Raw genomic sequence first — 13,412 nt, forward strand, 5'->3', positions numbered from 1 at the left:
TAATATTTAAATAACTACAGAAAGGCCGGTAAACTGAGATTAATTTTTAAATAATAACAGGTAATTTTCAAAATTTACTTAATAATTCAAAAAAATTGTAAACACATTATGTTTAATTGATATGTAATTCATTCAGTGTAGAAATCTTACCTAACTGTGAGTTAAGCTGGTTTTTGTGAATGACTCATGGATTTTACTAAATGATGCAGTGTATGCTTCGTAAATCTGGATGATGAACTTATAATAAAGTAACTATTTAAAATTATTCTATCGTAAGTTCTGACACAGCAGATACATACATGCAACCTACAGAAAGGAAATTATTTACACATCTTTAAAACAAAAAATATTATTTTGACAAAAAATAATAACTTGCTAATTTTTAGGACAGTTTTTTAATTCATAAATTAAACCTTTTAAAACTGTATTAAATCTGTACATATCAAATTCAAATTGTTTATTTTATAATATAAATAAAAAAATAGTATGAATATTTTACCTGATGAAAAGAAACTGGACTAACTTCAAAAAATATGAAATTATTCCATAATGGTATAAATGATGTACATATTTCTGTTGGTTGACCATTATCTGTAAAACATGCATGAATATAATTTTGGAACTATAAGTACAAAATTTTTTTAAAAATCATTTCATTTATTATATTTAACTGATATTAATTTACATATTAATTCAATGACAAAAATATATTTCATACAGGTTGCCCCTTGCTTTTCACCTTACTTCTAAAGACTGATCATTTAACGAAAAATTCACTAATTAAAAAGTTACTAATAGCTTGTAACTAATTAAAATTGGCTTACTAGCCAAAAAAAAAATTATCTGTGTCGACAGTATGAGAATGAAATAAAATAACACGGAAGAAAAAAGATATCTGATGGCTGTGGCACAGTCATGTTTTTGATAACAACTGATAAGAATAATCATGATAGTAGGCATAGTATCAGGAAGAGTATATGATCTTTTGTAGGTGAAATTTAAGTTTAATTAAGATATTGTTATAAACATATTGCTAGATGCAGAATGTTTCAAGTGAATTTATTGTGCATCATTTGAAAATGAGTAGCAAATGTGTAACTGATTGGCATTAGGAATTTTGAGATTGGTTGTACTGGTGTGTAGTAAAGCACATGACAGCTATCTGCCTAACAGGTAGGATGCCACTGTAGAGGACTTTATAATAAAACTGACTTGTATTCATATTATACATGCAGAAACCATAAAAAACAACCATGCAGTCAGCAGCCCATTTGCACAGGAATGAGCCAGGGTTAAATTCAGAGTACTCAGGGTCTGCAACTCAAGATGCAGGAATTTTGAAAGAACGATATTTGTTGCTGGTGGAAATGATATGGATGAAATTAAATATGAAAGTATGATTAAAGAAGGAGGAGGAAAGAAAACATACCCCAAACTTCTTTCTTAAGATCTAAAAACAAGCATGTTCACCTATAATAGCAAAGATATCAGAAGCATGATATGAAATAACATGCTCCGGTAAAAGGAGAAAAAACACTTTCAGTTTTTATTTGTAGGAATGTGTATGCTAATCAAGCCACATGAAATAGTTTTGCTTCCTGGATGAAATAAAACAAATTTGCCTCCCACAAGAAGAGAGTGACAAAAAAGAATATTTAAGTAGTTTTTAATATATTACAAAGTTCCAAATCCAAACCTCCAGACCACCAGCTTAAGGGGGAATCTACAAAGTCTAGGAATGCAGAATATAAAATTTAAAAAAAAAAAAAAAAATGAAGCAGGTGTGCCTTAAATGTGATTCTCCTTCAAACTAACTAATATTTCTGCATGTCACTTTCAAATACCTGTTGGATAGGGAGTCACATGGTGGTCAATGACAACACATTTAATGGCATTGTATTCATATTGCAATTCTTATACTTTTAGCTTGAATGGGTGTGGGGGATTAGCATTTTCCTATCCTACTTAAAAAATAAGTAAAAGACCCAGTGTTGCCATGTCTACATATTATTTTACTAGATTTAAAATGGTGATCTAAAATCTAGAAATTTTCAAAATCCAGAATAGCTGAAGTCTTGATGATTCTGGACCTCGGACTTTATGCTGTATACATGAAAAGAGAAGTAAATATAATTGTTTTGTTCCACAATTTTTGTTTTCAATACAAAACTTGTAAGTTCATGAACATTCATAAAATTGTTATTATTTCATTAAATCCTCTCTTTTTGTCTTTCTCTACAAATAATTAGAGCCTGAAAAATAAAGTTATAATTAATAAGTTTACATTTTAATATTACAGAAGTTTAACTCGATAAAATTTTCAGGCTCATAGATACAGACTTTTACTACTGACCATGCAATGCAAACTAACACTAATAAGCAGTGGACTGTATGAAATTGCATTTTTTATTCTCAAGCCGAAAAATATATATATATGTTATGAATAACAGAAAAACAAAATCATCTACTCTGGTCACTGCATAAGCAGTCAAGTGATAAAATAAAAATAAACTACCCTGGTAATGACAGCACCATCTGTATCAACTTAAATTTAATAACATACCATGCCCCTTTGAAGTACACCAACAGCTTCAAAGACAAAAACCAAAATGACATGAAAATTATAAAAATATTAGGGACAAATTATGAAAAACTTGCAAAATAATAAAACTAAAAGGTGTAATAAGCCAATGTTCTAAAAAGTTCAGAATTCACGGTATTTGCCAGGCAAATGCAGAACTTAGTAACAGTTCTTTTAATTTTTCCATTGGCAGTTCGAATTTTACTAACTCAAACATTGTTATCCAGCTTGGGATACACATGAATTATTCTACCAAATTTAGACTGAAGAGGTGGTATGTTTTCTTCCTTAAACTTCCAGCACGCGCGTATGCGCAAAATTTACGACAAATTCAGTTTTTAATGCACATTTTTCCATATCGAAGCTGAGACATCTGTAGGTCATTTCTATTCCTCCTTTCTACCCTTCCCCACATCATGGAATGTGCCAACAGAAAGTCATTTGACTTTTTTGTTTAAGTGGGCTTTTGTGCTATGTGGCAGTTTTTTCATAAAATTTACGACACACGCATGGTCGTGTTTTAAAATTCGGAAAATATCTTTTTCTCAAATATTTTGTAATTTTGTGTTATTAATTGGCATGTATTGTTTTAATGTGAATATATTTGGCTCTGTAAATTTTATATCGGTTTTCATGGCAAAAAAAATATATGCAACCAGCTGATTTTGCTCGGATTCTTCAAGATTTATCTGATGAAGAAAAGGAAACCTTTGGATGGGAGAACAATAGCGATTTCCATTCCTTATTTGCTTTTATTTCTATTTTTTAGAAATAAATAAAAACATTAAAGTTAGTTTAAAGTGCGTTTTTTTAACCAGTAACTAACTAACTAACTAACTATGTTAAACTTACTTTTTTTCCTACCAAGGTGTTTTCCTTTTTTATTGTCTATACTTGTCTTTGATGAATATTAAAATTAGCTTCGATTTTAAAATATAATTATTAAATAATAAATTTAAAATTTTCTATAATGAAATACATCATTGCATTTCCATCTCACTAACGTAAGAACTTAAAAAATAATTTACTTATATTTGAATGTGATATCATTTGTATTTTGCAATAATAAGATTAATATTTTATTTCTTAACCAATTTATTATCAATATTCCCTCATTTCTGTCATTTTTCGTGCCAAAAACAGTAAAATAACAGATGTCATAAAAAATACTATGCACGCATGCTCATGTAAAATTGCCAAGTGCGCATGCTGTAATTTTAATCAGGACTAAGTCATTTACAGACAAATTTTCTTGAGATTTCTTTCACTTATTTCGATGTTGTAACTCAGAAATATTCGTGGCTCCATTTTTTCCAAAACATTTTCAGAAATGAGTTGTTTCACCTTCCACAAGTCAAGAATGTTTTTTTACTGTTTTAAATTTTCCATATGAGAAATGTACAATTAGGAAGTGCCCCGTGTGAGAATAGTAATATCATTTGTATCATCAGATTATGGATACAAAGGCCTTGAATACATGCCTCAACCTATGTTATCAAGGTCACGAATTTGGGATAAGTCAGAATCACTCTCACTGATCTTCAAAGATGATACTTCAGTGATTTTACTGCAAATTCCCAAAGTCATCCAAAATATGGTGCGGCTGAAGGCTTGAAATTTCATTTCTCCTTTTCTGAAGTCAGAAAAGAATGGAGATGTTAATTTCATTGACATAAGAAGAAAGCCTTACGCATTTCTTTGCTAGCATTCTTGACGTTCATCCTACAGTCACTCAATATTTCCCTTGGTTTTGCACTCCTGGCTATAAGCCATTTTAATGCTTCCACACAAGCCTCAGAAGAAAGATCTTCAGTGACTTCAAGATGAACTTCTCTTGTGGTAAAGCAAACAAAAATACAAACATAACACTTGAAAGCCCTTTTTCCATGGCCTGCTTTGTGTTTTATAATGAATGGGCTGGCAGAATCCATCCCAACTCAAGAAAAAGTTTGTGAATTTGTTATTCTGGACAATGGAAGATCAGACATTCTTTGTCTTGCAACTTGAGCATGATATCTACAGCAAACAACACAATTTTTAACGACTTTACTTATTCCAGATTGAGCATTGACAATCAAAAAATTTTGTTGTATTATAGAAAGTAAAAGTGCATAAGAGGCATGCAAATACTTTTTGGGATAATGTCTAATGATAAGCTTAGAAATGAAATGTTTTTGAGCAATAAGCATGGAATGCCTTTGATTTTCCAAAATGTTTGAATTCTCCAACATGAATAATTCCTTTTTCATCAAGAAATGTACTTAAGGAGATTATTCAGCTGTTCGATTTCACAGATTTCCAATTCTTTAAGCTTGATATTTTGTCAGGAAATTCAGAATATTGTAAAGATTTTACTATCATACAATTTGCATTATTAAGTTCTTCACTAACAAGAAATCCTTTTATCTTAGAAATGAGCTTCAAACAATTGTTGATAAATCTTAAACAATAAGCAACGCTACAGTATAATTTTGACCAAGATGAAAATTTGCAAAGAAAGGATGTCGATTTCTCCATCCGGTGCAGATTTTGGATAATAATTCTATAACCAGGAAGGTACACTGAACCACTGATCACAATCAATTAATTCATTGTGTTGTAAGTCTCTAGTACCATAATTAGCGGAATTATTTTTTCATTGAACGTGATTACATTTCACCTCAGGAATGATGGTTTGAACTTTTGACACTTGATTGGCTATGAAAGAAATCCATCTCTGTGAGCCAAGGGCAATCCAGAATAAGGTGATAGTAGAATCTGACCATGCAAAACAGTTACTAGCAAGAACATTCAAACATTTTATCACTTCCTTGAGCAGATTGCTAACAATAATGCAGCACACAATTCTAGTCTTGTTAAGAATTGCATTTCAAGTAATGGAACTTTTTTTTTTTTTTTTTTTTTTTTTTTTCCCTTTTGCTCATATCAATAACATTTAAATTTCTTCTTCAGAAAAAGATTAGCACAAATAACTGCAAAATACACCTTCTCGGATGAATCACGAAAGACGTGTAACTCTATCTTATGAAAATTAGTAATTAAAATCATTTTAAGAATTTTTAATTTACTAAGCAAATTTAAGTCTCCAGGAAGGCAAATCTGAATCGGCGATCGTTGTGGGTTAAAAGGTTCATCCCAGTTTAGCTTGTCACTCCCCAAGTCTTGAAATATTTTGCAGAACTAATAACTGGGGCTAACCAGCCAAAGAGTCTTGCAACTTTAGACAACACATTTCTTTTAGTGACAATGCAAATTACAGAAGGCAGTACGTTAAAATCAAATGTGTATGGGATGCCTGTTTATTCCCAACACCTTCCTTGGTTGTTCCTTGAAAATTTCCAACTGAACAGCATTTTCTCTGAGTTCTTGTGGCAGCTCTTCTAACACATCAGGTACATTAGATGATACTTCCAAAGCCTTGAAAAATCCTTTCATCTAAAGCTAACTGGAGAAGAAAACAAGTTGATAAGAATGGTGCAAGGGAAGTTCCGTATAAGAATTGATATTCTTGAACTGGTTCAGTCACATGATTTATCCAAAGAATGTGTTGAAAGTTTGTATCTTCTTGATGCACATGAATTTATCTACATTTTTTCTATATCACCACAGATAGCAATAGAATATGTTCTAAATTGGATGAGAATTTCAAATAATTCTGGACGAATTCTAATGCCTATGTACAGCGGGTCATTAAGAGAACATCCGTTGCATGTTTTACTGATGCGTCAAATACAAATCTTAATTTAGTAGGTGATGAGGTAAGTAATAAACAACTGGAGGAACGGATTCAGAACCAGATATGACTTCCATGTGTTAAAAACACAAATATTCATAAAAAAATCCCGTATATAATTTATACAGTTCATTTTTGCCAACTAACTTATTTCATGAAAGTAGAAACCTCCTCAACATTAATTCTCTTGAATCCCCTAATTCTGATAGTGATGTTTTGAATGGTAATCTTACTACATATTTACCTGCATTGTCTCCATTATGAGAGTTTTTTAAAATATTCTTCACAATTTGCTTCAGATTTAATGAGAACAATTTCTTCTGGGATTGTTTTGAGAGTCTAAAATGTCTTAACTAATTCCTCAGCATTTAACTCTAAAATTATTTAATGATATGCAAGAGTTCACAATAATTCTGTTCCTGAAATGATCCAACCTAATTTCGAACAAACAGCTATTGGGAATTCTTGGTTTCATCTAATTGGTTCACCCAAAACAAGTGACATGAAAGCATTGACCCCTAGAAGAATATCTATTGTAGCAGATTCATGAAATGTATGATCTACCAAAACTAGATCATTGAAAGAGTTCACAATATTTGATGGTAATCATGTATGTATGGTAAGTTTCCACAATCCTTGTCTTTAACTAAAACAAAAGCTTTAAAGGAAGGTTTTGAACCAAAATGGGGGGGGGGGTAATCTTCAGTTCATTTGTTTCAGATGCAGCTGATCCTGGGCAAGATATCTGGATTCTTGCCTTTTTATTCTATCTATACAATTTCTTGAAATACAGCTCTGAGTAATAAAATTTGCCTGTGAGCCAGAATCCAATAAGAATCAACATTGTATGAAATTACCTACTGAATCATGAACTCTGATTACAGCAATGCATAACAAAACCTGTTTGTTTATAGTTCCACTATTCGCAAATTTAGAGTTTACCTGATTGAAATTATTATGAACAGTTACTCATTATTATTAAAAGCAAGTAAAACAGCATATTTGTTACTCATTATTATTAAAAAGCAGGTAAAACAGCATCTTGAGATTTCGTAAAATGTAGTAAAGAATGATGATTATGATGAATGTTTTGTATCTGCTCAAGCTTTTACTTGTACAAGCCTTAACTTTATGAACATACAAGTAGATAAACAGTTAAAACAAAATTTGTTAAATTTCACAAAACCGAATCTCTTGTAAACAGGCAACTTACTGAATTGAACACACTTATATAAGTCATAATTTTTCTTACAATAAGGATAATTTGTAGCAGTTTCTAACCAATGATGTGATTTAAAAATTTATCTTTCTTCCCTTCAAAATGGTTTTACTGTTGTGGAGTGTTCTAACACGTTCTTTTGAAAAAGTATGTAATTCATTTAATGTTTGTAGTTGATCAGCCTTTAACTGCCTCATACCAATTGCACACATTTTTTATCCAATTTTTCTACAAATAAATGAATTATCAATGTATCATCAAAGCTTTCAACATTTTGTTCTAATACACTTAGCGAATTATTAATGTCGATGAGAATCTAAATAACATCCACCGAATCAAAAATATTTGGCTGCATAATAAGCTTCTTAATTAATGCATTTACCAGTTTTCATTTATTTGAAAATCTATCTTTGAGCAAATCCCAAGCAATTATAATATGAATCTGAAATAGGCATAGCTTGAATTAATTTTAGAGCTAAAGCCTTACATGGGCTTTTAAATATTGAAGCCTTTGAGAATCTGATAATTTATTAAGTACACCAGCCTTAGAAAGGTCGCTAAATGTAAAACTTCCACTAAAGGTAGGTAAATTTAAATTCAGAAGTTTTACTTCAGTAGTATCATGCTTAATACTAATTGAATTAAAATTATCATGGCAAGAATGTTGTCATTTTAAATCCAAGTGAACTGTTTGAAATTTTTCAACATTCCTTTTCTTAACATGTTATATAAATATTATCAAAAATGTATGAAACATCTAAAATTATTACGTTTTTTTTTGTTCCCCCCCCCCAAAAAAAAAGTTTAATTTTTGCTCTATTTGTGTTAGCAATGTCTGAGTTTATTTTATCTTTCAAATTAGTAGAATTTCCTTTAGTGGCTCATTTCTTTTATTAATAATGATTTATTTCAAGTCCATTATGAAAATAGTACAGATTACTTACCTTTAACTGAAGTAGCAGAAACATGTTTCTCAAATGTGTCAGCAACAGTCAGTTCAGCAATAATAATTATTGTTCACTTAATACCTATAGGTACTCCAGGTAGAAGGACAGAGGAAAGATGATGATGATTTACAAAATAACACTAATTAGCAGCATATTGTATGAAATTACTTTTTTTTATTCTCAAGGAAAAAAACAGCGAAATGAATAACAGCAGAAAACAAAATCATCTACTCTCGTCACCAAAGTGCAAGCAGTCGCATGATAAAATAAAAATAATCTGCGTTCATAACAGCAGCACCATCCGCATCAAATTTAATAGTAACAACCACACACAACATATTTGGTCCAGAATGCCTTTCTCCCTCCCTTAATTTTAAAATGATAATTTTGGTCCATTTTCAAGATAATTAAATTTTGTAATTTAAAATATTTTTTTTTTAATTTGTAGGGAAAGCAAAAACATTTTTAATCCATAAATGCACTTACATAACTAAACACCTGCTATAGGTGTGGTGTATTTAGTTATGGCAAAGCACACTAGGGCTATCTGCCTAAGGGGAGGGATGCCTTTCGTGGAGGACTTTCTAAGGGAAACTGGCTCGTATACACGTTACACATGGGGAAAACCACGAAAACGCCCATGCAGCCAGCCCGTTCGCGGGATTCGAACCTCGGACCGAACTACCAGTGTTCAGCGACTTTACCGCTCGGCCGCTGGTGGGCAAACACCTGCTATAAATTGCATTATAGTAAAATCTATAAATTAGAAAATCTCACCATTTGCAAATAAATCTAATCTTCCACCATCACTTTCTTCCCATTTTGGAACTAAGTAAAAAATAAAAGCTATTCTCCTGCCTTCTAGCTCATCATCATGGCAAAGTAAGTGATCTAAAAGACAATAAATAACTAATATATTTTACAGTGTGCCTTAACTAAACACTAAAGCAGCTAAAAATAAAAAGAATGAGAATATACTTTTGAATTCTCTTCAGTAAGTCCATCACATGAATGAACAATTTACCACCAGAACTATTTTCACTTGACAATATGCCTAGAACTGCTCTGTTCCAACAGTAATCATGCACTCAAAAATTACTAGTGCTAAAAAATCAGCACTAATAACTTAAGATAACTAATATTTATTTTAATCTAAGTTAAAATAAGACACATCATAACGTTCATGATCACTGTCAACAGCATTATATTCATGAGCCTCATAAATGTAATGTCAGATATTTAGGAGCTTTATTGTATAAATATCATACATTCATGTTACATATAATAACAGCAATAATAATTATTGTTCACTTAATACCTATAGGTACTCTGGGTAGAAGAACAAAAAAAAAATGATGATATGATACAAAATAACACTAATTAGCAGTATATTGTATATATATATATATATATATATATATTATTCTCAAGGGAAAAAACAGCGAAATGAATATTTTTGGTAACTACAGCAAACTGAATATAATACATATATTTGGAATGGAAAATTATTAACTACAAATTACTAAAAGATGAAAAAATACATTACTATGTTATAATTTGTAAGCTTGTCTACATAAACAACAGTTTGCCCTTTATAGCTACTAAATTCTAAAAAATTGTTTGAAATTGAAAATTATTAATGATAATTACTAAAAGATGAGAAAAAATATATTACTATTAAATATTTCTAGATTTTATTTATGTAATTATTATATAAATTTACATAATGAAAGGTTATGCATTAAAATGAATTCATTGCTTATAAAATAAAACTGTCTGTTATCATGTAATGACTTGTAGACTAATAAATAATACAAATTTTTTTATAACAGTGCAGTACTGCTTTTAGTTAGTTATTTCTTAGACAGTGCCACTAAAATGCTATTTTTAATTATGAAAATAAACACATATAATTAAGAATGCATAAGTGAAAAGGATTCCATTGATTAATTAAATAACCTATACAAATTTCAGTAATTTAAAACTTCTAGTTTTACAAAAACAAAAGCGAGTTTAAAAACTAAAACATTAAAAATCTTTGTTTTGCTAAACTTTGCAAGTATGAAACATTTTAATTAAAAAATAGAAAAATCCAAACCTGTGTAAGAATACAGAGAGCAAGACATATCAATTTTATCCATTAGATCTATGTTTGTAACTTTTTTCATCCATTCCAAGCAATCCTCATATAGCAATTTTCTATAGAGGGAAAAAGAAATTAAATTCTGAATCAAATTACTGCTAATTAATTATCAATATTAAATGAAATTAAAACAGTCTTTAAAAGGAAGGCAAATGTAATTGAGAAGATTGTTCTGTAGTATTAGCATGAGAAAAATTTGTATGCAATCAGAAATTATTCAAGATATCATTTTAATTAAAATTTTTGAGAACTGTATACAAATATTGCTAAAGCCAACTGCACATGATAAGTTTTCAAACGTGAATTTTTAAAACACAACTTATAATAGAATAATATAAATTCAGAAATATATTTTCAAAAAATTTCTCAAATTTAACTATTAATTTACATGTCTCTTCATGACTAAAATGAATAATTTCTCTAACCAAACATGCTAAACTAATTATCATATGAACAATCTATGTATTTATCACAAAATATAACAAAATAACTAAGAATATTGTAAAAATCAAATTTATCTTATTCATCATAGCAAAATACATTTAGAAACATATATCTAAGCTACTTTAAAAAAATGCTAATGCTCTCATTTTTTTAAAGGAAAAAAAAATCAAAAGAAATACTCAACATGGGTATTTCCCACATTTAACACCATTCCCTGTTTTTTCGGGAATAGAAATTTATAATAGCACATAATTCATAATAAGTATTACTGCCATGGTGCTTTAAAAGGTGCTAAAAGGTGGGGGAAAAGGATTTTTATAATTATAGTTATTTATTACAAAGGTTTCCTACAGGAAATGTGATACATAGGAAAAGATACAAATGTAAACACACAGCCAGCCATTTTGCTAAGATAAGAATCTTGTTGAACTACCAGTGTTCAGTAGTCTAATCCACTCAAACACTCATAGCATCAATCTTTATTTATTCGTTATTATTTATAACTGCATTATCACCATTATTATTATTATCCAAGAGAATTTACTTGTATTTCTTTTCACTGACTTCTTGGAAATACTTCTGAATTTCCAATTTTTCCTGACTGCGAACCGAAGGGCCCGGGTTTAAATCCCGGAGAAGGCATGGATGCAAAATTGTCTGTCCCTTCATAAGACTAACGGTGGCTGCCTATTAGTTGCCTCCACAATAAAATAGACACCACTTCTGGCCTTAATAGTGCCCAATGCCATTATAGGCAAGCACCTGCCATTGGAGGGGGGGAATTCCAATTTTTTTTTTAAAGTTGATATTTTTAAATTTTTCGTGGCTTTCTGGTATTTTCCAGGGAAGCAGAAACACAGAACAATTTAATATTAAAAAAATAATAATAAAATTTTCTCTTTTATGTTTAAATGATGTTCCTTTTTTAAGACTTCTAAATCGATACTTCTCTCACAAGGTAAAAATTAAAAAACACTTTTTCTCTCTCTCCCCTTTTCTTCCATATTATCAAATTTTTTTCCTGTAAAAGCTATTTTGTAAAATAACTAATTAAAACTTTCTTGAGAATCCATATAAAAATATATATGGGTATTATATTTTTATTAAAAGTTATCACAGGATTAAAATTAAGTCTGAAGCCTAAAGTATACTTTCAAACTCTAGCATAGGCAAGACTTAATTTCTAAATTTAGAAGTGGTACAGCCTAAGTGAAAAGCTATTTAGAAAAGAGAGGGAGATCAGAAATAAATAAATAAAAAATAAACAATGTGTAATTAAATGTAAAGAAGCAAATAAAAATGCTTCATTTTATGAATATACCTTTTAATAAAAATATAATACTCATATACATTAGTTAAATCAATGATAATATTTTTTTTCTGGTAATAAGCAAATCAATTATATATCGATTTGCTATATTATTGAAAAGTCTATATAATGAAAGATTCTGTCATGTGCATCACAGTTAAGAAAGTAAAATGTGTTGGTTTAATGCCTAAACTACAAGACATACAATTACTAGTGTTCACCGTCTTCTTATACAAATGCAATATCAAACCACATCTTTACAACATATACTTGAAATAACAGATCTTTCCATTAATGTATGTATGAGCTTTATTCTGTATGAGCCACTTTAAGCAGCAATTGTCACTGCTGTTGTTAACCACCATTATAATGTTCCTCGTTAATTCTCTAACATGTGTGGATTATTTGTACAAATTTTTCCTTCACGAGAAAAAATATGTAAACCACAAATCAGGTGAATAAGAGGACCATAATCATCTTGAAATCATACAAATACACAATACAAGCATCAACATCATGCAGTAATTTTTTTCCCATTTTAATACATCTCATTAATTATACATGAAATAGGCAAAAATACTCAAACTTTATTTCAAAATACTTACTTAAGTACAGAAACAGATTGACTCAAACAGCTCCCTAAGTCTTTCGACTAAAAAAAAAAATATATATATATATTAGTTGAGAATGTATTATAAAAGATATATAATGTGATAACCTGAGCAAATATCTCACCTGTTTAAACTGATATAAATCATTCACTTTATCATCCATTTCCAGTCTACTAATATCATTTCTCAACTTGATGAGGTAATCATCTGATTTTATAAAATTCGGTAATACACAACATGTAAATGGTTCATTAACAATCTTTGCACCATTATCTGAAACGAAATTCTAGATGAAATTCTCGATGAAATTCCAAGAGATAACAACTTTAAAAATTTGTTTATAATCTCATTCTATAATTCAGATCATTTACAGATATCACATAAATTTAACTTTGAATTATTTTGACATTAAAAACATCTATACC

General features: G+C 29.7%; 1 protein-coding gene across 1 annotated transcript in view; it reads right to left on the reverse strand.

The window, feature by feature from the left end:
• Nucleotides 1–13,412, reverse strand: part of sud1 (Prolyl 3-hydroxylase sud1) — a 43,638-nt gene that overhangs the window by 15,961 nt on the left and 14,265 nt on the right. Inside the window, exons 3-7 of the mRNA XM_085820768.1 lie at nt 13,112–13,260; nt 12,982–13,028; nt 10,579–10,679; nt 9,258–9,371; nt 500–591 (exon numbers count right to left, since the gene is read on the reverse strand). Of these exons, the coding sequence (XP_085676894.1) occupies nt 500–591; nt 9,258–9,371; nt 10,579–10,679; nt 12,982–13,028; nt 13,112–13,260 (503 nt within the window). The remainder of the gene's footprint in view (nt 1–499; nt 592–9,257; nt 9,372–10,578; nt 10,680–12,981; nt 13,029–13,111; nt 13,261–13,412) is intronic.

This window comes from Stegodyphus dumicola, chromosome 7 (genome assembly GCF_044657685.1).
Source record: "Stegodyphus dumicola isolate Sdum_Otavi_A_Nest chromosome 7, ASM4465768v1".
NCBI classification, from domain to species: domain Eukaryota; kingdom Metazoa; phylum Arthropoda; class Arachnida; order Araneae; family Eresidae; genus Stegodyphus; species Stegodyphus dumicola.